We start from the raw sequence: 24,103 nt of genomic DNA on the forward strand, positions 1-24,103 counted from the left end.
TCTGTGCCCCAAGGCCTGTGGGTGGGAGAGATCCCCCCCACCCCCGGCCCCCGCGAGCTGCTCTAAGGAAACACCACTCTGGCGCTGCGTGAGCTCTGCCTCCTCTCCGTCTTTATTGCCCAGGGGCCTCCTCGTGCAGGTGGCCGGGCGCGATGATGGCACCGGCCCGAGACGGAGGAGCACGGTGCGGGCAGGCTGGGCGGAGGGACGGTGCCGTGGCCTGGTGTCGGTGCCCAGCCCGAGATGCCACCCGTTCAGGCCTTGTCGCCGGTTGGTGCTTCGAGCCTGCCCGTGCCAGGCGCGCCTGCGTCTGCAGTGTTCTCCTCCTGCGTGGTGGCACTGAAATGGAAGCCGGGGTTGTGTGCAGTAGCTCTCTGAAGGGCACACTGGCCAGCCCCAAGGGAAAGGGAGCAGGAGAATACGCCCTTAAGCTGCCCCCAGAGGCCCCAAAGCAAGCCCGCCCTTGAAAGGGGCGCAGCATAGCCTGAGCAAGGTGTCTTCTGCTTTTGTGGTGGCGATTACCTGTCACTGGAAGAGCTTCTGCTGAACTCTCCCATGCCCGGTGTAGGAGGCAGGGATGGGAGAAGGCCGCCATACGGATTGTCGTCTTCATTGCCCCAGATGTTGCAGAGCTCTAGGCTTGCTGCGCTCGGAGAAGCACACCTGGAGCAGGTACACTGCAGGCTGCTGTGAAGCTGGAAATAACACATTAGCAGATGAGCTTTGTGTTGGTGCGAGTTTGAAGAGAGGAAGGTTTGAAGGGACTTGCTCGGATGGAGCTTTTTGTCCTGGAGGCAGGACAGAACTCACCTCTCCGCAGTGGCAGCGGTAGTGGCAAGCGGATGCCTCAGCATCGTCCTCTGGAGACCTAGGAATCGTACCGAGAGGTATGGTAAAGGATTTTTAGTTGTCCTTTTGAAAGGAAGCGCGCTCCCTAGGAGGGAACTTGTGCTCTGTTCCATTTGCCAGGGAAAGGGTTAAAATGCTGGCCTGGGAGCTTTCTGGGAAGCCTTGAGAGTACCTGTGGGCTTCAGGTAAGCACTTTGTGCAGCTGTGTAATGGCTGCCTTGCAGGTGTGCTGTTCTTGTTGCCATGCCCACATTGGAAGCTGCTGTGCAAGGTGTATCACTTTGCAAGGGGTGTGAATTTCAAACATTACCTTTCTTTCCTGGTCTTGAGTCGGTAGTAGAGCCAAACGCAGAACGCAAAGAACAACGTCAAGATGACGAGCGTCAAAGTGTTGGCGACGATGACGACAACAGTTCTGCGTTTTGGAGGGCTGGGGTCAGCCTCTGCAGAACCCTTGGGGGAGAGTACTGCAAAACAGTGGCCAGAGATCAGCGTTTAATATAAACGTGCATGCTGTGGTAGGTGAAAGGTAGGAAGGGGAGGGCTGAAGCGTGAAGAGCCCAAGCGCAGCGGCACACGCATCACAGCCGTGGGGACGTGGCATCCCAGCACGTGCGGGATGCCATGTGGTATCCTAGTTTGGTGCCGTGCATTGAGAAAACGCCCCATTCTTCTCTTCTCCCCCCTGCTCCTTTTGGTGCGTTTTGCTCCTCCTCTCTCCCTCCTTCCTGCGCTGGGAGAAAGGGAAGCAGGAGCCTGCTGTCACGAGCGAGACCCACTCTTGTGCTGGGCCGAGGCTCGGCAGATGCTTGTGTGTGCCCAGGGCGGGCAGCGCAGGAGGGCGGCGCAGAAGGCTGTGGAAAGCCGCGTCTCTGCAGAAGAGCTCCTCCTCAAGTGTTCTCAGCTTTGGAAGGGAGCCCCCTATTCTGCCTGTGCCCCCAGGTGCTGGTAGGGGCCCGTGGGAGCGCTGCCTTGCCCCTGGAGATTCACCCTTAGACAATGTTAGTGGGGGAGAGGAGGTCTTGCGTCGGAGTACGTACCTTCAGACAGCACCGAAGCCTCTCTTTCCCCAGGTATGGGGACCCCGTGTACAAGAAGAGTACACAGGAGAAGGCACACCAAGGCAGAGCAGCCAGCCATGTCTGCTGGTACTCCCAAAGCTGTGTGCGCAAATGAGGCCTGCCCGGCAACGGGGCCCTGGGTTGCCCTGGCGGTGCTGTGACATCGCCGGCGGGCGTGCAGACCTTGTGAAGGTGTCAGGAGCTCCTCACAATGGGCCGCTGAGCGTGCGCGCGGCCTGCCAGCTCCTTCCCAGTCACCCTGCACAGGCGTGACCTCAGTGCCACCGGCTGTTTGTTGTAGGCCGTGCTTCTCCTGAGCGCCGTTTGGCGGGGAGGCGGTCTTTCACGGAGCCGGGCAGGCTGTGCAGACGAGCCTCTGCAGGGCCTGACGAAAGCTAGGGAGGATGCGCAGGAGCAGGCTGGGAGACTGTCTGGCTCCGTGCATTTCCCCACAGTAAAACAGTAGCCACAGGAAAACACTAGGCACGTTAAGGGAGTGTTTAAATGGGTACGTCTGCTTTAGACCCCACGACAGGCAGGGGCTTTCCTTTCCCCGAAGAAAGGAAGGCGGCTGTGACCCCCCCCCCCCCCCCTTGCTCTCGGGCTGACACACTGCCCCGGCAAGGCAGCAAAAGCCACATTCCAAAATTCATTTTCGGGGTGCCGTGCTCCCTGGTATTGCTACCTTAGTATAATCCTTGCACTCCAGTTGGAAATAGCGTGTGGGCTGTGGCCCCATAATGCTGATATACAAGCCATGGAAGCAGTTACCCAGCGAGGGCAGTTGACCTGGAAAAAACAATAGTGAATCTGTAACCACAGAAGTGATAGAAAACACACCCATCGATGCCTTAACGCTTTTAAATGAAGACATACACAATATTGGCCAAACTACTGTACAGAATCATTTCACACTTGACTGTTTGCTAGCCTCTCAAGGAGCAGTGTGTGCCTTAACTAATGACAGTTGCTGTTTTTATGTTAACCATTTCCATCAGATTACTACTGATGTATATCAGATAGCCAACCGCACTAAAGTTTTGCATATCGTTGGGGAGGACCTCCAGTGACCCCTGAGTGCTGAGCAAACCTAGTCAGCAAAGGAGAAGTGACACTGCAGACTCGCCCTGTAAGCCTCTGGGTAGCGTGGAACTGGGTTGTCTGTTGACCACCCTGTTGGTATCCATCCTGTTACCGGCTGAGGCCATCGGTTCTGTTGTGTAACCGTGGTCTGGCACTGTTTGATTGGATGAAAAACCCTAAGCCTCTGAAGGACAGAAGAAAGCCACATACCTCTGTGTGGACTCAGTCTCACCCTCACTTGGCCTGCACACCCAGCAACCCACCCATCAGCAGGGACACCCCGATGGCAACTGCCAGGGAGAACCTGAATCATCCCAGCATAGCTTGAGCACGCTGAGAACAATCTGGGGAAAACCGTACTGGAGAGGTGGTCCATAAGGACAAGGAAAGGCTGAGAACGGTCACTGTACCGTGCATCTGTGGCTTAACCACAGAGCTCTGATATGTGCATTCTGTTTTCAGTTCTTTACTTTTTAGCTTTGTTAGACTTGTAGATGGTCTGGTGTAAGTTGTTCAGTGTTGTCCAGTGTCCGTCGTATGTGTGTAACTGCTTAGCTCTAGTAAATTCTTACACTTGACAAATGATGATCTCTTGAGTTCAGTGCAACTAACCCGAATCTGAAAGAATCTCCGACGCCCCTCTATTGGCGCGTCACAGTCAACAAAACCACCTTGGATAAAACAGTGAGTAGGCTACACCCTGCTTACGGAATATAGTCCTTGTCTCAAACAGGCCCGCAAGTTTCACTGTTAAAGTGAAACAGGTTTGTTGCCTGGGTTCAGCAACAGTTCAGCATCCTGGGCAGGGCACTCCCCTTCCTCACCACTCCCATCCCTGCCTCTATACCCCCACCCCAAATCCACCAAAGACACTCTCCAAGCACTTCAAATGCAACTCTGACACTTCTCTTCAGTGGCAGAATTATTTCAGCCTCAGCCTCCAAACCCCTTCAGTAATACTTCTCAAACACCACTCAGCTTAGGAATCCCCATCCCTAATGATGAAGACCCCCACCCCCACCAGCCCAAAAAGTACTGACAGCAAAGCCATTCAAAATCCTGCAAGGCACATTCAAACATGAGAGCATCCCACTGTTATCTCGGCAGTCACTTGCCTTCTGGGCCATTTTACACTGTACTTGTCTTCCTTTATCACCTCCGGTTTCAAATTCACACATACACAGTCACAAAATAAAGACTGGCCATTCAGAATGTAAGGAGGCAAGACTACAGGCTACTTCATCTCAGCATTAAGCTCAAATATCACAAGAAACAGCTAAGCCAAGAGATGCTGTTCTGAGAAACTTCCCCACATAAACAGATGCTTTGCTTCAGACTGACCTAGCCAGGTGGCAAACTCACTAATTCAGACACACATACAAGTTCTGCCAATTGCTGTAATGTTAAGAAACAAACGGATACATGCATATCCGCTTGGGCCCTAATGGGTGCACTTTTGTGTCTGTAACTAGAGACCCTGGATAAATAGGGAAAAAAAGAAAGCATGTATTACGACCACGAGTTTCACTTCACACCAGCAAAAGCTGAAGGAGGCTTCAGAACTTCACACACCACCCCCAGGTGCCCTCCATGTCGGCAGGCTTCCCAATTACAGCCCACATTCCCAGCCCAGGCACTCACCTGAGCACTGTCCCCCAAGGCTGAAGGCAGTTGCTGGCTGTGTTGTTTGTTGCTCCTAGGGTGGCAGCAGCGGTGGCAGCGGCAGCAGGCGCTGCTCCAAAGGTCAGCCCCGCGGGCGCTGCTTGCGGGGCCGCACTGCTTACGGTGCTGATACTGAAGCTGGGTGTTGCTGCCTGGGTTGCACTACCACTGGAAAAAGTAAACCCTCCAGTTGTCCCAGACTCAGTGGTAGTGGCGGTGGTACCAGCAGAGCCAAAAACAAAGCCAGAGGGGGCTGCTGCTTGCCTTGAGGGCGCACTAGCCGGTACAGAGCCGCCGAACCCAAAGCCTCCTGTGATACCTGCAGCTTGAGTTGTGCTACTGCCTCCCAAGTGTAATTTGGGTGCCTTTCCCCTAGGAAAAAAAAAAAAAAAAGTAAGGTAATCTGAGACATATATCCAGTGAACTACTAAGAATCAGCTTTCTTACAAAGTATTTACTGACAGCAGAGAACATCTTAATTTCAGAGATGTGCACTTCAGGTTCCTACTTCAAGCTAACTGCAGCCCAGTTTTGACACAGATCGCACTACAATTCCTGTCATACAGACTCCACCAAGTCCACTTTTACTGACTCCTCCTTAATTACCTCCTCCCACCAAGGTATTTACATCACCATGAATGTTTCAGAATAAGTTTCTTCTCTCAGACCTTAAACATCCTTGTCACCTCCTCTGCTTCAAACTAACACAAGACTTTCTTCCAGCTGCCTTCCCACTGCTAGCCTCCATCCAACTCCCTTTCCACCGTTCTCGGGTGGAAAAGTTATTTTAAATTTAACAAACAAAAACAGTACGATGATGACAAAAGGCCTTCCTGAGCAGCAGCTGCATATTTGGAAGAAAGAAGGAAAGAACATAAGCTAAGAAGGAAAGAGTGTATTTTTTGAAAAAGTGAAGCCATTCTTTCGTATGATTTTCCACTAGTATAACTGCCCCAGGGACCCTCAGAAATGGCACTATTCTGTAAAGTAAAACTGAAAAGCAAAAATGCCAATAACCTCAATTACTTACCAGCTCCAGTCTCTCCCCTTTCCCAGCCACAAGGCAGATGACAAAGTAAAACTACAGCTCGCACCTGCCTAACACCTCTTTTCCATTGCTATCAATAAGATGCTGGTTCTTGGTAACCTTCATTCTACCTTACTAACATGACCTGAGGAGCACTGCTCGGGCAAAAGCAGAGCAAGCAGGATTTCCCTGGGCTGTTTCATCACATTTTTCCACTTCAGAAGTGGGACTATCTGGAAAGACAAATGATTCTACCAATTCCCATTCCAGGGTTTACAGTGTCTTAAAAGGACTGAAGTCCTGCTTGGGAAAGGACAGATTCTGAGCACCCCAAGTTTTAATCACAACAGAACAGGCGCACCATGCAAAAGCTCAAATTCTCCTTTTTCTTAACCAGCATGGACTCATGTCTCCAAAGCAGCAGCATAAACATACAACTTTCAGCAGTGGAATAAGTCACAGGATTGACTGGTCTTGATAGCCCGTGGAAAAGTGAATGGAGAGAAAGAACAGGCCCCAGTAAACACCTACGGATGTGCTGCACTGCAGCACAGGTTCACCCCGCAACAGCAGCGGCCTCGCTCTGTTCTGAGGTACTTTCCCAGGCGCCTCCAAAGCAGCAGGCCGCTCGGCAGCGCCGCCACCTCCCCCCCCGCCCCCCCGCGGCGGCGGGCGCTGGGCCGCGGGACTCACCCCAGCGAGAACACGGCCCCGGCCGGCGCCGCCGTGGCGGCGGGCTGCGTGCCGAAGCTGAAGCCGGCGGGCTGCGCGGTGCTGGCCGGCGTGCTGAGGGAGAAGAGCCCGGCCGGCTGGCTGCTGGCGGGCGTCTGCGCCGCCGTGCCGAAGCTGAAGCCTCCCGAGGCGGCGGAGGTGGAGAAGGAGAAGCCCGTCGCGGCCGTGGTGGCGGCGGCCGTCTTCGGCACGCCGAAGGTGAAGCCGCCTCCCGCCGCGCCCGACCCGAAGCTGAACTGGTTCATGGCTGCCGGCGGCCTGCGAGAGAAGGGGCGCGCCGCCGTCAGCCCTCGGGGGCGGGGGGGCGCCCCACGGCCCCGGCCCGCGGCTGAAGCGACGTGCGGGGGCGCGGCTCGCCGCCCACCGGGGCTGCGGCACCGGCCGAGGGCAGGGCAGGGCAGGGCGACGGGGCCGGGGCGGCGGCCCCGAGCACCTACCGGACCGACGGCGACGGCGACAGCCCCTCCCCGCCGCCAGCTCCCGCTCCCTGCACGGCGCGCGCGCCCGCTGAGGACGCTTTTTACGTTGCTTCCGGCCGGTAGACAGTGACGCAACTGCTCTGCGCCCGCCCCTCGCCCCGCCGCCCAGGCGCCGGCCGGGCTCTCACCGCTCCGAAAAACTATTGGCTCTCCCTGCCGCCGCTCATCGGACACCACGCCGCATTGGCTCACGGGGCGAGGCGGAGCGGCGGGCTCCTCGTTACTGTGGCAACGGAGGACGCGGCCGGTGCCGGGTGACGGTTGCAGGCGGCGGTTGCAGGCGGCGGTACGGCCGGGGCCGGGGCCGGGGCCGGGGCCGGGGCCGGGGCCGGGGCGCCCTGGCGCCCGCTGAGGCGGCTGCTCGCTGCGTGGCGTGGCGTGGCGTGGCGTGGCGTGGGCCGGGCGGCCGCGGGAGGCCGGGGCCTGGGGCGGGGTCTCCGGGGCGGTGTGCGGCTGGAAGCGGCCGGGGCACCGCGGGCTTCTGTCGACGCAGAGCGGTGCAGGCCGTGGCGCTTCCAGAACGTTCCGTGGAGGCGGGAGGCTGCACCGGGCACATGCTGCTGCGGGACCGCTGCTGCAGGGGAGGTGTTCGACCCGGAGCTGCTGGCAGCTCCCTGCGGTGGCCGGGGAGAGCTGTCCTTCCCTCGCCCCTCCTCCCTTTCTCTCCCGCCCCCGGCTTCCCCCTCTAGGCCCGTCGTTGGGTTTTGTGTTTTGCAGCAGGTTATTTGGTGGTTTCAGCGCTCTGTATGACGGGGATGGTTAAATTGCCCACTCTCAGAGTTGTCTGGTCGGGATGAGTGAAGCTGTGCTTTAAAGACGTTAAGATGCTACATGAATGGGACTATATGGTTATATGTAAATTCACTGAGTTAATTGCTAAGTCCAATCTCCGTTCCTGGATAGCGAGAACCTGGGCTAAAGGAGGAAGACAATGCTAGATAATACAGCACTACTGGTTACAAAGCAAAGCTGTTTTCCATGGGGGCAGCTTAGATCTCTCTGCACCTCACTTCCCTGTGCTTTAGGTTGTTGGAGGGCGTACCGACTTGCCTGGGGCACTGTGCAAAGGCCCAAGACAGCTTGGACCTAGAGCTGGGCCTCTCCTAAGCCTCCCTGGAACAAGGAGGCCAGAGAACCTGGCGTGGAGACCCCTGCCTGGCTCCTCAGGGAGACAAATATAGTCCAGAATGCCAAATCGAAACCTGCAACAAGAAATTCTGCTGCCCTCAACCTGGCCACAGGAGCAGAAAATCCATGTTTGGATGGAGCTGTGCCAGAGCTAATAAGCACTGTTAGACTTGAGCAGGCTCCACAACAAGTGCTTGTGGAGCAAAAGAGTCAATAACTTGGTTACGGACAGGGGAACATTGATTATATTCCACTGTACACGTTGGCATCTCATGTAAGTTTTTGGGCAAAGTTTATCCTTCTAGAGCACAGCAGGAAAATTGTTTGCATTTGAGGAAGGACAGTATAGAAAAGGTGGTGTTCTTTCTTCATCTGTCACTTGTTTTTTCTGCGCAGGTAAGCTATGGATATGGATATAGATAGTATTTCCTCAGTCTCTTCTCTGCAGTCCCTTGCCAAGCTACTTAGTGACGCTCAAGAAGAAGATGACGACGACGACGACGACGACGGGGTGAGTCTTCCACAAGAAATGCTGCTGCTTCTACATGTTGTACCACAGTCTCACCTTGTTAACTAAGAAGCAAATTTGGCTTTTCCCAGGGTGAGTAAAGAAAGCCTTATGCAGCTTTGGACTGACTGAAACAGCTAGAAGGTATTTGTAGGGTAAGAAGCTCCTGAGGGAGAAAGTAAGGAAGATGCCCCAGGAATAGGAGGAGAGATTGTGAGCATGGAATGGGAGGAAGATTTATTTTCTCAGCCTAAAGGAAATGAGAACATGCAGTTGAAAGAGTGTTAGATACTTCAGACTTCCCCCTACTTTTCCCTGAAGTCTGCCAGAGATGAAGGCAATTACAACTAGATACAAAGGACTTCATATGAAGGAAAAAGTTGCTGCTTAACTTCTGAGTAGAGACTAAAATATCCAGAGGCAACTGAGTGTGCTAATTCTGCATGTCAGACACTGAAGAACTGTAGAGATAATTGATCACTGAAGTACAATATTATCCCTTATCCCTTCTTCTTTATGTCATTTCTTTTACAGACGCTTACTGTAGAAACAGTTGTCAGACAGGAAAGAATAGAAGAGCTGAAAGGCTCGGTATCACATTGCAAGTCCCTGGATACCTCATTTTAATTTCTGGCAATGGTTTCCTTCAGGTTTGAGTAGATCCAGAAAGTTTTGTTTACCTAACACATACACATGCTTGTTCTCCAGCGGCTTAGCAAAAAACTAAGTATTGAAACTCTTCAGATATTGTTCCAAAAATTCTATTCAGTTATTACTTCTATACAACACCTAACTAAAAAAAAAAAAAAAAGAAAAAAAAAGAAAAAGTTTAAGTAGAACTGATTCAGTTGTTTTAAAGTACTGGGTTTTGTGCAGAGAAACATCAAATCAACCCCGAGGGCACAGCTATACTAGGATCATTTTGACACTATTTCTACAGCAGCATTTTCTTCCCCAAAGTAAACTATACAAGAGAGAAAACGTTGCACACAGGTCTCCCCAATAGACGTGGCCAGCAGGGCTGAATTAATCAAGGCAGGAAGACTGCAACGTCCAATGTCACTAGCCCAGAAAAAGCCCTCAGAAGAAAGGCCAAAAGTTGAATAAAACGGAGCTTTGAACGATAGGCAGGCTCTTTCAGATTCGACGCCGACAAACAATAATCAAAACCCAGTCTGCAAATTGTTTCACGACATCACCTTGACAGCTAAACATCTGTCCAAAGGGTCATTCAAATGACAGAAACTCCCATGCGAGTTTCAGGAAAACATCCTCTTGCTGTAAGAGAACTGTTCAGTCTAATCTCAATGTCCTGATTTCCAAACATCTCATTCCTGAGTTTAAATATTAAATATTTCATTTAATTGAAAATAGTTGCTCATTCTAACATACCAAGAGTGTGAGGACATTTTTAAGGCAATGTTTTTTTCAATTCTGTATTGTGAATTCTTTGCCACCAGGCGGAAGTGCAGCAACATAGCTCATCACAGGTCGGATTTTTCTTTCCCCAAGACATCCAGTTTCAGAGCACCTTCAAAACTGTTACTAAATATTTAGTGTCAGGTGTATTTCTTTATTTGTCCACTTTTCAGTTTGTCTCAGTTCAGGTTTCGCAACCTTGCCTTCTAAATCCTATCCATCTAACCATGCAAGTGCATCTAGAGACTGATACTTGAGTATGTAAGACTCTACTACTATGGCTTTCTATGAAGATTTCCTCTGTGCAAGGAAATGATTGCTGCCATATGCCTATCCGATGATGCCAAAATCTCTTGTCGTAATTCACCATTTCCAGTGTTGGCTTCCAGCCTCATCGGCTTTCTTAGTAATAAGGTGTGTACATAGTCGTAGTTTAAGAGAGAAGAATCAGGTGGGTCTGTGCGTGTCTAGATGAAAAAGTACGTATGTATGTATGCAGCTATACTGCCATCTGGCAGTATTTGGGAATGATGACACACAGGCAACTGTGGGACTCAGGATGGCGCGGCCCATGGAAGAGGGGTTTGCGCTGGGGTGCTCCCCAAGAGTTAAGGAACCCCGGTGCACCACGGCCGGAGTCACCACACTGTGGGGTTGCTGTAGCCCTCCAGCGACCCCTGAGTGCTGAGCAAACCTAGTCAGCAAAGGAGAAGTGACACTGCGGACTCGCCCTGTAAGCCTCTGGGTAGCGTGGAACTGGGTTATCTGTTGAGTACGCATACTGTTGGGTGTTGAACATGCGTACTGTTATCTGTTGCCCAGCCTCTTGACCACACTGTTATTGGCTGAGGCCGTCGGTTCTGCTGTGTGACTGTGGTCTGGCACTGTTCGAATGGGCAAGGAACTAAGCCCGGGAAGGATAAAAGAGAGTAAGCTACCTACCTCTGTGTGGACTCAGACTCGCCCTCAGTTGGCCTGCAGACCAGACAACCCACCGATCAGCGGGGACGCCACTGATGGCGACCGCCAGGGAGAACCTGAATCATCCCGGCACAGCCCGAGCGTGGTGAGAAGAGTCTGGGGAAAACTGTACCGGAGGGGTGGCCCGTAAGTACAAGGAAAGGGTGAGAATGGTCACTGTACCGCGCATCCGAGAAAAGTCACTGTACTGAGCATCCGTGGCTTAACCAGGGAGCTCTAATATGTGTATTCTATTTTCAGTTCTATTGTATTTCTAGCTTTACTATACTTTTCAGCTTTGTTATACTTGTAGATGGTTTGGTGTTAATTGTTTAGTGTTGTCATATGTAACTTCTTATACCTGCCAAATGATGATCTCTGAAGTTCAGTGCGCTAACCCAGGAATCTGACAGAATCTCAGCTGCTCCCCTGTTGGCGCATCACAGTTGTGCAGGAGCTGGTAGGCTTCGAGTCTGGATTTGCTGGGAGCTGAATCAGGTCACAGCTGTGCGGGAAAGGGGCTTTGCAGCAGTTGCCACCACTTGCGCCTGTCAGGGTGCGCGGAGCAGCAGAGGAGGGCAGCAGGCTGCCCGAGCACCGCTGGGGCGCAGGCAGTGGCTGTGGCGGGGAGGGGGCTTTGCTGCACGGGGCAGCGGGACAGAGCGCCCGCCGCCTCCAGCCCCGGCGCCGCAGCCGGGCTCCGGCTGTGCCCGCATGGCTGCTGCCGAGGCCCCGAGGCCTGGCCACCGGGACACTCTGCAGCCCCGCATTGGAAAGCCCCATTACTTGGATTTAGAAATCCTAGTTAGTGGGATTTAACCCATTCAAGAGTGCCACCGGCACAGCCGCGGAGCGCAGACAGGCCGCGAGCCGCCGGCAGGGTGGCAGCGCTTCCCGGCCCTGGTGGGTGGGCACGAGTGCGGCGTGCCCGGGAGCCAGCGTGAAAGCGCGGGGAGCGAGCGCGGGGCTGCCGGCCTGCGGGGCTGTGAGGGGCTCTCGTAGCCGGCGTCCCCCGCGCTGCCGCTCGCCCAGGAGCGCTCCTGGCCAAAGCCCTCGGGCCCGGCCATGTTGGCACTGGAGCGCGTGCGAGTGGAGGAGCTCTGTGCCCCAAGGCCTGTGGGTGGGAGAGATCCCCCCCACCCCCGGCCCCCGCGAGCTGCTCTAAGGAAACACCACTCTGGCGCTGCGTGAGCTCTGCCTCCTCTCCGTCTTTATTGCCCAGGGGCCTCCTCGTGCAGGTGGCCGGGCGCGATGATGGCACCGGCCCGAGACGGAGGAGCACGGTGCGGGCAGGCTGGGCGGAGGGACGGTGCCGTGGCCTGGTGTCGGTGCCCAGCCCGAGATGCCACCCGTTCAGGCCTTGTCGCCGGTTGGTGCTTCGAGCCTGCCCGTGCCAGGCGCGCCTGCGTCTGCAGTGTTCTCCTCCTGCGTGGTGGCACTGAAATGGAAGCCGGGGTTGTGTGCAGTAGCTCTCTGAAGGGCACACTGGCCAGCCCCAAGGGAAAGGGAGCAGGAGAATACGCCCTTAAGCTGCCCCCAGAGGCCCCAAAGCAAGCCCGCCCTTGAAAGGGGCGCAGCATAGCCTGAGCAAGGTGTCTTCTGCTTTTGTGGTGGCGATTACCTGTCACTGGAAGAGCTTCTGCTGAACTCTCCCATGCCCGGTGTAGGAGGCAGGGATGGGAGAAGGCCGCCATACGGATTGTCGTCTTCATTGCCCCAGATGTTGCAGAGCTCTAGGCTTGCTGCGCTCGGAGAAGCACACCTGGAGCAGGTACACTGCAGGCTGCTGTGAAGCTGGAAATAACACATTAGCAGATGAGCTTTGTGTTGGTGCGAGTTTGAAGAGGGGAAGGTTTGAAGGGACTTGCTCGGATGGAGCTTTTTGTCCTGGAGGCAGGACAGAACTCACCTCTCCGCAGTGGCAGCGGTAGTGGCAAGCGGATGCCTCGGCATCGTCCTCTGGAGACCTAGGAATCGTACCGAGAGGTATGGTAAAGGATTTTTAGTTGTCCTTTTGAAAGGAAGCGCGCTCCCTAGGAGGGAACTTGTGCTCTGTTCCATTTGCCAGGGAAAGGGTTAAAATGCCGGCCTGGGAGCTTTCTGGGAAGCCTTGAGAGTACCTGTGGGCTTCAGGTAAGCACTTTGTGCAGCTGTGTAATGGCTGCCTTGCAGGTGTGCTGTTCTTGTTGCCATGCCCACATTGGAAGCTGCTGTGCAAGGTGTATCACTTTGCAAGGGGTGTGAATTTCAAACATTACCTTTCTTTCCTGGTCTTGAGTCGGTAGTAGAGCCAAACGCAGAACGCAAAGAACAACGTCAAGATGACGAGCGTCAAAGTGTTGGCGACGATGACGACAACAGTTCTGCGTTTTGGAGGGCTGGGGTCAGCCTCTGCAGAACCCTTGGGGGAGAGTACTGCAAAACAGTGGCCAGAGATCAGCGTTTAATATAAACGTGCATGCTGTGGTAGGTGAAAGGTAGGAAGGGGAGGGCTGAAGCGTGAAGAGCCCAAGCGCAGCGGCACACGCATCACAGCCGTGGGGACGTGGCATCCCAGCACGTGCGGGATGCCATGTGGTATCCTAGTTTGGTGCCGTGCATTGAGAAAACGCCCCATTCTTCTCTTCTCCCCCCTGCTCCTTTTGGTGCGTTTTGCTCCTCCTCTCTCCCTCCTTCCTGCGCTGGGAGAAAGGGAAGCAGGAGCCTGCTGTCACGAGCGAGACCCACTCTTGTGCTGGGCCGAGGCTCGGCAGATGCTTGTGTGTGCCCAGGGCGGGCAGCGCAGGAGGGCGGCGCAGAAGGCTGTGGAAAGCCGCGTCTCTGCAGAAGAGCTCCTCCTCAAGTGTTCTCAGCTTTGGAAGGGAGCCCCCTATTCTGCCTGTGCCCCCAGGTGCTGGTAGGGGCCCGTGGGAGCGCTGCCTTGCCCCTGGAGATTCACCCTTAGACAATGTTAGTGGGGGAGAGGAGGTCTTGCGTCGGAGTACGTACCTTCAGACAGCACCGAAGCCTCTCTTTCCCCAGGTATGGGGACCCCGTGTACAAGAAGAGTACACAGGAGAAGGCACACCAAGGCAGAGCAGCCAGCCATGTCTGCTGGTACTCCCAAAGCTGTGTGCGCAAATGAGGCCTGCCCGGCAACGGGGCCCTGGGTTGCCCTGGCGGTGCTGTGACATCGCCGGCGGGCGTGCAGACCTTGTGAAGGTGTCAGGAGCTCCTCACAATGGGCCGCTGAGCGTGCGCGCGGCCTGCCAGCTCCTTCCCAGTCACCCTGCACAGGCGTGACCTCAGTGCCACCGGCTGTTTGTTGTAGGCCGTGCTTCTCCTGAGCGCCGTTTGGCGGGGAGGCGGTCTTTCACGGAGCCGGGCAGGCTGTGCAGACGAGCCTCTGCAGGGCCTGACGAAAGCTAGGGAGGATGCGCAGGAGCAGGCTGGGAGACTGTCTGGCTCCGTGCATTTCCCCACAGTAAAACAGTAGCCACAGGAAAACACTAGGCACGTTAAGGGAGTGTTTAAATGGGTACGTCTGCTTTAGACCCCACGACAGGCAGGGGCTTTCCTTTCCCCGAAGAAAGGAAGGCGGCTGTGACCCCGACCCCCCCCCCCACCCCTTGCTCTCGGGCTGACACACTGCCCCGGCAAGGCAGCAAAAGCCACATTCCAAAATTCATTTTCGGGGTGCCGTGCTCCCTGGTATTGCTACCTTAGTATAATCCTTGCACTCCAGTTGGAAATAGCGTGTGGGCTGTGGCCCCATAATGCTGATATACAAGCCATGGAAGCAGTTACCCAGCGAGGGCAGTTGACCTGGAAAAAACAATAGTGAATCTGTAACCACAGAAGTGATAGAAAACACACCCATCGATGCCTTAACGCTTTTAAATGAAGACATACACAATATTGGCCAAACTACTGTACAGAATCATTTCACACTTGACTGTTTGCTAGCCTCTCAAGGAGCAGTGTGTGCCTTAACTAATGACAGTTGCTGTTTTTATGTTAACCATTTCCATCAGATTACTACTGATGTATATCAGATAGCCAACCGCACTAAAGTTTTGCATATCGTTGGGGAGGACCTCCAGTGACCCCTGAGTGCTGAGCAAACCTAGTCAGCAAAGGAGAAGTGACACTGCAGACTCGCCCTGTAAGCCTCTGGGTAGCGTGGAACTGGGTTGTCTGTTGACCACCCTGTTGGTATCCATCCTGTTACCGGCTGAGGCCATCGGTTCTGTTGTGTAACCGTGGTCTGGCACTGTTTGATTGGATGAAAAACCCTAAGCCTCTGAAGGACAGAAGAAAGCCACATACCTCTGTGTGGACTCAGTCTCACCCTCACTTGGCCTGCACACCCAGCAACCCACCCATCAGCAGGGACACCCCGATGGCAACTGCCAGGGAGAACCTGAATCATCCCAGCATAGCTTGAGTACGCTGAGAACAATCTGGGGAAAACCGTACTGGAGAGGTGGTCCATAAGGACAAGGAAAGGCTGAGAACGGTCACTGTACCGTGCATCTGTGGCTTAACCACAGAGCTCTGATATGTGCATTCTGTTTTCAGTTCTTTACTTTTTAGCTTTGTTAGACTTGTAGATGGTCTGGTGTAAGTTGTTCAGTGTTGTCCAGTGTCCGTCGTATGTGTGTAACTGCTTAGCTCTAGTAAATTCTTACACTTGACAAATGATGATCTCTTGAGTTCAGTGCAACTAACCCGAATCTGAAAGAATCTCCGACGCCCCTCTATTGGCGCGTCACAGTCAACAAAACCACCTTGGATAAAACAGTGAGTAGGCTACACCCTGCTTACGGAATATAGTCCTTGTCTCAAACAGGCCCGCAAGTTTCACTGTTAAAGTGAAACAGGTTTGTTGCCTGGGTTCAGCAACAGTTCAGCATCCTGGGCAGGGCACTCCCCTTCCTCACCACTCCCATCCCTGCCTCTATACCCCCACCCCAAATCCACCAAAGACACTCTCCAAGCACTTCAAATGCAACTCTGACACTTCTCTTCAGTGGCAGAATTATTTCAGCCTCAGCCTCCAAACCCCTTCAGTAATACTTCTCAAACACCACTCAGCTTAGGAATCCCCATCCCTAATGATGAAGACCCCCACCCCCACCAGCCCAAAAAGTACTGACAGCAAAGCCATTCAAAATCCTGCAAGGCACATTCAAACACGAGAGCATCCCACTGTTATCTCGGCAGTCACTTGCCTTCTGGGCCATTTTACACTGTACTTGTCTTCCTTTATCACCTCCGGTTTCAAATTCACACATACACAGTCACAAAATAAAGACTGGCCATTCAGAATGTAAGGAGGCAAGACTACAGGCTACTTCATCTCAGCATTAAGCTCAAATATCACAAGAAACAGCTAAGCCAAGAGATGCTGTTCTGAGAAACTTCCCCACATAAACAGATGCTTTGCTTCAGACTGACCTAGCCAGGTGGCAAACTCACTAATTCAGACACACATACAAGTTCTGCCAATTGCTGTAATGTTAAGAAACAAACGGATACATGCATATCCGCTTGGGCCCTAATGGGTGCACTTTTGCGTCTGTAACTAGAGACCCTGGATAAATAGGGAAAAAAAGAAAGCATGTATTACGACCACGAGTTTCACTTCACACCAGCAAAAGCTGAAGGAGGCTTCAGAACTTCACACACCACCCCCAGGTGCCCTCCATGTCGGCAGGCTTCCCAATTACAGCCCACATTCCCAGCCCAGGCACTCACCTGAGCACTGTCCCCCAAGGCTGAAGGCAGTTGCTGGCTGTGTTGTTTGTTGCTCCTAGGGTGGCAGCAGCGGTGGCAGCGGCAGCAGGCGCTGCTCCAAAGGTCAACCCCGCGGGCGCTGCTTGCGGGGCCGCACTGCTTACGGTGCTGATACTGAAGCTGGGTGTTGCTGCCTGGGTTGCACTACCACTGGAAAAAGTAAACCCTCCAGTTGTCCCAGACTCAGTGGTAGTGGCGGTGGTACCAGCAGAGCCAAAAACAAAGCCAGAGGGGGCTGCTGCTTGCCTTGAGGGCGCACTAGCCGGTACAGAGCCGCCGAACCCAAAGCCTCCTGTGATACCTGCAGCTTGAGTTGTGCTACTGCCTCCCAAGTGTAATTTGGGTGCCTTTCCCCTAGGGAAAAAAAAAAAAAAAGTAAGGTAATCTGAGACATATATCCAGTGAACTACTAAGAATCAGCTTTCTTACAAAGTATTTACTGACAGCAGAGAACATCTTAATTTCAGAGATGTGCACTTCAGGTTCCTACTTCAAGCTAACTGCAGCCCAGTTTTGACACAGATCGCACTACAATTCCTGTCATACAGACTCCACCAAGTCCACTTTTACTGACTCCTCCTTAATTACCTCCTCCCACCAAGGTATTTACATCACCATGAATGTTTCAGAATAAGTTTCTTCTCTCAGACCTTACACATCCTTGTCACCTCCTCTGCTTCAAACTAACACAAGACTTTCTTCCAGCTGCCTTCCCACTGCTAGCCTCCATCCAACTCCCTTTCCACCGTTCTCGGGTGGAAAAGTTATTTTAAATTTAACAAACAAAAACAGTACGATGATGACAAAAGGCCTTCCTGAGCAGCAGCTGCATATTTGGAAGAAAGAAGGAAAGAACATAAGCTAAGAAGGAAAGAGTGTATTTTTTGAAAAAGTGAAGCCATTCTTTCGTATGATTTTCCACTAGTATAACTGCCCCAGGGACCCTCAGAAATGGCACTATTCTGTAAAGTAAAACTGAAAAGCAAAAATGCCAATAACCTCAATTACTTACCAGCTCCAGTCTCTCCCCTTTCCCAGCCACAAGGCAGATGACAAAGTAAAACTACAGCTCGCACCTGCCTTAACACCTCTTTTCCATTGCTATCAATAAGATGCTGGTTCTTGGTAACCTTCATTCTACCTTACTAACATGACCTGAGGAGCACTGCTCGGGCAAAAGCTGAGCAAGCAGGATTTCCCTGGGCTGTTTCATCACATTTTTCCACTTCAGAAGTGGGACTATCTGGAAAGACAAATGATTCTACCAATTCCCATTCCAGGGTTTACAGTGTCTTAAAAGGACTGAAGTCCTGCTTGGGAAAGGACAGATTCTGAGCACCCCAAGTTTTAATCACAACAGAACAGGCGCACCATGCAAAAGCTCAAATTCTCCTTTTTCTTAACCAGCATGGACTCATGTCTCCAAAGCAGCAGCATAAACATACAACTTTCAGCAGTGGAATAAGTCACAGGATTGACTGGTCTTGATAGCCCGTGGAAAAGTGAATGGAGAGAAAGAACAGGCCCCAGTAAACACCTACGGATGTGCTGCACTGCAGCACAGGTTCACCCCGCAACAGCAGCGGCCTCGCTCTGTTCTGAGGTACTTTCCCAGGCGCCTCCAAAGCAGCAGGCCGCTCGGCAGCGCCGCCACCTCCCCCCCCGCCCCCCCGCGGCGGCGGGCGCTGGGCCGCGGGACTCACCCCAGCGAGAACACGGCCCCGGCCGGCGCCGCCGTGGCGGCGGGCTGCGTGCCGAAGCTGAAGCCGGCGGGCTGCGCGGTGCTGGCCGGCGTGCTGAGGGAGAAGAGCCCGGCCGGCTGGCTGCTGGCGGGCGTCTGCGCCGCCGTGCCGAAGCTGAAGCCTCCCGAGGCGGCGGAGGTGGAGAAGGAGAAGCCCGTCGCGGCCGTGGTGGCGGCGGCCGTCTTCGGCACGCCGAAGGTGAAGCCGCCTCCCGCCGCGCCCGACCCGAAGCTGAACTGGTTCATGGCTGCCGGCGGCCTGCGAGAGAAGGGGCGCGCCGCCGTCAGCCCTCGGGGGCGGGGGGGCGCCCCACGGCCCCGGCCCGCGGCTGAAGCGACGTGCGGGGGCGCGGCTCGCCGCCCACCGGGGCTGCGGCACCGGCCGAGGGCAGGGCAGGGCAGGGCAGGGCGACGGGGCCGGGGCGGCGGCCCCGAGCACCTACCGGACCGACGGCGACGGCGACAGCCCCTCCCCGCCGCCAGCTCCCGCTCCCTGCACGGCGCGCGCGCCCGCTGAGGACGCTTTTTACGTTGCTTCCGGCCGGTAGACAGTGACGCAACTGCTCTGCGCCCGCCCCTCGCCCCGCCGCCCAGGCGCCGGCCGGGCTCTCACCGCTCCGAAAAACTATTGGCTCTCCCTGCCGCCGCTCATCGGACACCACGCCGCATTGGCTCACGGGGCGAGGCGGAGCGGCGGGCTCCTCGTTACTGTGGCAACGGAGGACGCGGCCGGTGCCGGGTGACGGTTGCAGGCGGCGGTTGCAGGCGGCGGTACGGCCGGGGCCGGGGCCGGGGCCGGGGCCGGGGCCGGGGCGCCCTGGCGCCCGCTGAGGCGGCTGCTCGCTGCGTGGCGTGGCGTGGCGTGGCGTGGCGTGGGCCGGGCGGCCGCGGGAGGCCGGGGCCTGGGGCGGGGTCTCCGGGGCGGTGTGCGGCTGGAAGCGGCCGGGGCACCGCGGGCTTCTGTCGACGCAGAGCGGTGCAGGCCGTGGCGCTTCCAGAACGTTCCGTGGAGGCGGGAGGCTGCACCGGGCACATGCTGCTGCGGGACCGCTGCTGCAGGGGAGGTGTTCGACCCGGAGCTGCTGGCAGCTCCCTGCGGTGGCCGGGGAGAGCTGTCCTTCCCTCGCCCCTCCTCCCTTTCTCTCCCGCCCCCGGCTTCCCCCTCTAGGCCCGTCGTTGGGTTTTGTGTTTTGCAGCAGGTTATTTGGTGGTTTCAGCGCTCTGTATGACGGGGATGGTTAAATTGCCCACTCTCAGAGTTGTCTGGTCGGGATGAGTGAAGCTGTGCTTTAAAGACGTTAAGATGCTACATGAATGGGACTATATGGTTATATGTAAATTCACTGAGTTAATTGCTAAGTCCAATCTCCGTTCCTGGATAGCGAGAACCTGGGCTAAAGGAGGAAGACAATGCTAGATAATACAGCACTACTGGTTACAAAGCAAAGCTGTTTTCCATGGGGGCAGCTTAGATCTCTCTGCACCTCACTTCCCTGTGCTTTAGGTTGTTGGAGGGCGTACCGACTTGCCTGGGGCACTGTGCAAAGGCCCAAGACAGCTTGGACCTAGAGCTGGGCCTCTCCTAAGCCTCCCTGGAACAAGGAGGCCAGAGAACCTGGCGTGGAGACCCCTGCCTGGCTCCTCAGGGAGACAAATATAGTCCAGAATGCCAAATCGAAACCTGCAACAAGAAATTCTGCTGCCCTCAACCTGGCCACAGGAGCAGAAAATCCATGTTTGGATGGAGCTGTGCCAGAGCTAATAAGCACTGTTAGACTTGAGCAGGCTCCACAACAAGTGCTTGTGGAGCAAAAGAGTCAATAACTTGGTTACGGACAGGGGAACATTGATTATATTCCACTGTACACGTTGGCATCTCATGTAAGTTTTTGGGCAAAGTTTATCCTTCTAGAGCACAGCAGGAAAATTGTTTGCATTTGAGGAAGGACAGTATAGAAAAGGTGGTGTTCTTTCTTCATCTGTCACTTGTTTTTTCTGCGCAGGTAAGCTATGGATATGGATATAGATAGTATTTCCTCAGTCTCTTCTCTGCAGTCCCTTGCCAAGCTACTTAGTGATGCTCAAGAAGAAGATGACGACGACGACGACGGGGTGAGTCTTCCACAAGAAATGCTGCTGCTTCTACATGTTGTACCACAGTCTCACCTTGTTAACTAAGAAGCAAATTTGGCTTTTCCCAGGGTGAGTAAAGAAAGCCTTATGCAGCTTTGGACTGACTGAAACAGCTAGAAGGTATTTGTAGGGTAAGAAGCTCCTGAGGGAGAAAGTAAGGAAGATGCCCCAGGAATAGGAGGCGAGATTGTGAGCATGGAATGGGAGGAAGATTTATTTTCTCAGCCTAAAGGAAATGAGAACATGCAGTTGAAAGAGTGTTAGATACTTCAGACTTCCCCCTACTTTTCCCTGAAGTCTGCCAGAGATGAAGGCAATTACAACTAGATACAAAGGACTTCATATGAAGGAAAAAGTTGCTGCTTAACTTCTGAGTAGAGACTAAAATATCCAGAGGCAACTGAGTGTGCTAATTCTGCATGTCAGACACTGAAGAACTGTAGAGATAATTGATCACTGAAGTACAATATTATCCCTTATCCCTTCTTCTTTATGTCATTTCTTTTACAGACGCTTACTGTAGAAACAGTTGTCAGACAGGAAAGAATAGAAGAGCTGAAAGGCTCGGTATCACATTGCAAGTCCCTGGATACCTCATTTTAATTTCTGGCAATGGTTTCCTTCAGGTTTGAGTAGATCCAGAAAGTTTTGTTTACCTAACACATACACATGCTTGTTCTCCAGCGGCTTAGCAAAAAACTAAGTATTGAAACTCTTCAGATATTGTTCCAAAAATTCTATTCAGTTATTACTTCTATACAACACCTAACTAAAAAAAAAAAAAAAAAAAAAAAAAAGAAAAAGTTTAAGTAGAACTGATTCAGTTGTTTTAAAGTACTGGGTTTTGTGCAGAGAAACATCAAATCAACCCCGAGGGCACAGCTATACTAGGATCATTTTGACACTATTTCTACAGCAGCATTTTCTTCCCCAAAGTAAACTATACAAGAGAGAAAACGTTGCACACAGGTCTCCCCAATAGACGTGGCCAGCAGGGCTGAATTAATCAAGGCAGGAAGACTGCAACGTCCAATGTCACTAGCCCAGAAAAAGCCCTCAGAAGAAAGGCCAAAAGTTGAATAAAACGGAGCTTTGAACGATAGGCAGGCTCTTTCAGATTCGACGCCGACAAACAATAATCAAAACCCAGTCTGCAAATTGTTTCACGACATCACCTTGACAGCTAAACATCTGTCCAAAGGGTCATTCAAATGACAGAAACTCCCATGCGAGTTTCAGGAAAACATCCTCTTGCTGTAAGAGAACTGTTCAGTCTAATCTCAATGTCCTGATTTCCAAACATCTCATTCCTGAGTTTAAATATTAAATATTTCATTTAATTGAAAATAGTTGCTCATTCTAACATACCAAGAGTGTGAGGACATTTTTAAGGCAATGTTTTTTTCAATTCTGTATTGTGAATTCTTTGCCACCAGGCGGAAGTGCAGCAACATAGCTCATCACAGGTCGGATTTTTCTTTCCCCAAGACATCCAGTTTCAGAGCACCTTCAAAACTGTTACTAAATATTTAGTGTCAGGTGTATTTCTTTATTTGTCCACTTTTCAGTTTGTCTCAGTTCAGGTTTCGCAACCTTGCCTTCTAAATCCTATCCATCTAACCATGCAAGTGCATCTAGAGACTGATACTTGAGTATGTAAGACTCTACTACTATTGCTTTCTATGAAGATTTCCTCTGTGCAAGGAAATGATTGCTGCCATATGCCTATCCGATGATGCCAAAATCTCTTGTCGTAATTCACCATTTCCAGTGTTGGCTTCCAGCCTCATCGGCTTTCTTAGTAATAAGGTGTGTACATAGTCGTAGTTTAAGAGAGAAGAATCAGGTGGGTCTGTGCGCGTCTAGATGAAAAAGTACGTATGTATGTATGCAGCTATACTGCCATCTGGCAGTATTTGGGAATGATGACACACAGGCAACTGTGGGACTCAGGATGGCGCGGCCCATGGAAGAGGGGTTTGCGCTGGGGTGCTCCCCAAGAGTTAAGGAACCCCGGTGCACCACGGCCGGAGTCACCACACTGTGGGGTTGCTGTAGCCCTCCAGCGACCCCTGAGTGCTGAGCAAACCTAGTCAGCAAAGGAGAAGTGACACTGCGGACTCGCCCTGTAAGCCTCTGGGTAGCGTGGAACTGGGTTATCTGTTGAGTACGCATACTGTTGGGTGTTGAACATGCGTACTGTTATCTGTTGCCCAGCCTCTTGACCACACTGTTATTGGCTGAGGCCGTCGGTTCTGCTGTGTGACTGTGGTCTGGCACTGTTCGAATGGGCAAGGAACTAAGCCCGGGAAGGATAAAAGAGAGTAAGCTACCTACCTCTGTGTGGACTCAGACTCGCCCTCAGTTGGCCTGCAGACCAGACAACCCACCGATCAGCGGGGACGCCACTGATGGCGACCGCCAGGGAGAACCTGAATCATCCCGGCACAGCCCGAGCGTGGTGAGAAGAGTCTGGGGAAAACTGTACCGGAGGGGTGGCCCGTAAGTACAAGGAAAGGGTGAGAATGGTCACTGTACCGCGCATCCGAGAAAAGTCACTGTACTGAGCATCCGTGGCTTAACCAGGGAGCTCTAATATGTGTATTCTATTTTCAGTTCTATTGTATTTCTAGCTTTACTATTCAGCTTTGTTATACTTGTAGATGGTTTGGTGTTAATTGTTTAGTGTTGTCATATGTAACTTCTTATACCTGCCAAATGATGATCTCTGAAGTTCAGCGCGCTAACCCAGGAATCTGACAGAATCTCAGCTGCTCCCCTGTTGGCGCATCACAGTTGTGCAGGAGCTGGTAGGCTTCGAGTCTGGATTTGCTGGGAGCTGAATCAGGTCACAGCTGTGCGGGAAAGGGGCTTTGCAGCAGTTGCCACCGCTTGCGCCTGTCAGGGTGCGCGGAGCAGCAGAGGAGGGCAGCAGGCTGCCCGAGCACCGCTGGGGCGCAGGCAGTGGCTGTGGCGGGGAGGGGGCTTTGCTGCACGGGGCAGCGGGACAGAGCGCCCGCCGCCTCCAGCCCCGGCGCCGCAGCCGGGCTCCGGCTGTGCCCGCACGGCTGCTGCCGAGGCCCCGAGGCCTGGCCACCGGGACACTCTGCAGCCCCGCACTGGAAAGCCCCATTACTTGGATTTAGAAATCCTAGTTAGTGGGATTTAACCCATTCAAGAGTGCCACCGGCACAGCCGCGGAGCGCAGACAGGCCGCGAGCCGCCGGCAGGGTGGCAGCGCTTCCCGGCCCTGGTGGGTGGGCACGAGTGCGGCGTGCCCGGGAGCCAGCGTGAAAGCGCGGGGAGCGAGCGCGGGGCTGCCGGCCTGCGGGGCTGTGAGGGGCTCTCGTAGCCGGCGTCCCCCGCGCTGCCGCTCGCCCAGGAGCGCTCCTGGCCAAAGCCCTCGGGCCCGGCCATGTTGGCACTGGAGCGCGTGCGAGTGGAGGAGCTCTGTGCCCCAAGGCCTGTGGGTGGGAGAGATCCCCCCCACCCCCGGCCCCCGCGAGCTGCTCTAAGGAAACACCACTCTGGCGCTGCGTGAGC

The 24,103-nt window shown here is 53.7% G+C and overlaps 2 protein-coding genes and 2 long non-coding RNA genes across 8 annotated transcripts; 2 read left to right on the top strand and 2 right to left on the bottom strand.

Annotated features, from left to right (window-relative positions):
* Positions 1–94: 94 nt before the first annotated feature.
* LOC135325967 (nuclear pore glycoprotein p62-like) lies at positions 95–6,910 on the bottom strand. Of its 3 annotated transcripts, none has more exons than XR_010386667.1 (8): positions 6,852–6,910; positions 6,376–6,672; positions 4,635–5,027; positions 2,596–2,699; positions 1,160–1,316; positions 811–868; positions 523–695; positions 95–339 (listed from the first exon to the last, which is right to left on the bottom strand). XR_010386667.1 is itself a non-coding variant. In XM_064503905.1 (4 exons), exons 2-4 carry the CDS (start codon positions 6,657–6,659, stop codon positions 2,678–2,680), a joined length of 699 nt encoding a protein of 232 aa, XP_064359975.1. In that variant the 5' UTR covers positions 6,660–6,672; positions 6,852–6,910; the 3' UTR covers positions 2,547–2,677. The 3 variants fall into 3 exon arrangements, 1 of the variants encoding a protein (XP_064359975.1); XR_010386666.1 differs by having other exon boundaries at positions 1,160–2,305; XM_064503905.1 differs by lacking the exons at positions 95–339; positions 523–695; positions 811–868; positions 1,160–1,316 and having other exon boundaries at positions 2,547–2,699.
* A 205-nt stretch (positions 6,911–7,115) lies between these two features.
* Positions 7,116–11,220, top strand: LOC135325973 (uncharacterized). The gene is made up of 2 exons (XR_010386673.1): positions 7,116–7,179; positions 8,418–11,220. It is a non-coding gene; the product is annotated as an uncharacterized LOC135325973 (long non-coding RNA).
* Positions 11,221–12,101: 881 nt separating this feature from the next.
* Positions 12,102–18,929, bottom strand: LOC135325965 (nuclear pore glycoprotein p62-like). 3 transcript variants are annotated; one of them, XR_010386663.1, is made up of 8 exons: positions 18,871–18,929; positions 18,390–18,686; positions 16,648–17,040; positions 14,609–14,712; positions 13,167–13,323; positions 12,818–12,875; positions 12,530–12,702; positions 12,102–12,346 (listed from the first exon to the last, which is right to left on the bottom strand). XR_010386663.1 is itself a non-coding variant. In XM_064503902.1 (4 exons), exons 2-4 carry the CDS (start codon positions 18,671–18,673, stop codon positions 14,691–14,693), a joined length of 699 nt encoding a protein of 232 aa, XP_064359972.1. In that variant the 5' UTR covers positions 18,674–18,686; positions 18,871–18,929; the 3' UTR covers positions 14,560–14,690. The 3 variants fall into 3 exon arrangements, 1 of the variants encoding a protein (XP_064359972.1); XR_010386662.1 differs by having other exon boundaries at positions 13,167–14,312; XM_064503902.1 differs by lacking the exons at positions 12,102–12,346; positions 12,530–12,702; positions 12,818–12,875; positions 13,167–13,323 and having other exon boundaries at positions 14,560–14,712.
* Positions 18,919–23,222, top strand: LOC135325971 (uncharacterized). The gene is made up of 2 exons (XR_010386671.1): positions 18,919–19,198; positions 20,431–23,222. It is a non-coding gene; the product is annotated as an uncharacterized LOC135325971 (long non-coding RNA).
* The last annotated feature ends 881 nt before the right edge of the window (positions 23,223–24,103 follow it).

This window comes from Dromaius novaehollandiae, unplaced genomic scaffold (assembly GCF_036370855.1).
Source record: "Dromaius novaehollandiae isolate bDroNov1 unplaced genomic scaffold, bDroNov1.hap1 HAP1_SCAFFOLD_136, whole genome shotgun sequence".
Lineage (NCBI taxonomy): Eukaryota > Metazoa > Chordata > Aves > Casuariiformes > Dromaiidae > Dromaius > Dromaius novaehollandiae.

Coding starts and splice junctions, on each gene's coding strand:
- LOC135325965 (XM_064503902.1), bottom strand. CDS start 18,673: ATGAACCAGTTCAGCTTCGGGTCGGGCGCGGCGGGAGGCGGCTTCACC. Junction 17,041..18,389: donor GGGGCCGTGTTCTCGCTGGG/GTGAGTCCCGCG, acceptor TTTTTTCCCTAG/GGGAAAGGCACCCAAATTAC. Junction 14,713..16,647: donor CCTTGGGGGACAGTGCTCAG/GTGAGTGCCTGG, acceptor TGTTTTTTCCAG/GTCAACTGCCCTCGCTGGGT.
- LOC135325967 (XM_064503905.1), bottom strand. CDS start 6,659: ATGAACCAGTTCAGCTTCGGGTCGGGCGCGGCGGGAGGCGGCTTCACC. Junction 5,028..6,375: donor GGGGCCGTGTTCTCGCTGGG/GTGAGTCCCGCG, acceptor TTTTTTTCCTAG/GGGAAAGGCACCCAAATTAC. Junction 2,700..4,634: donor CCTTGGGGGACAGTGCTCAG/GTGAGTGCCTGG, acceptor TGTTTTTTCCAG/GTCAACTGCCCTCGCTGGGT.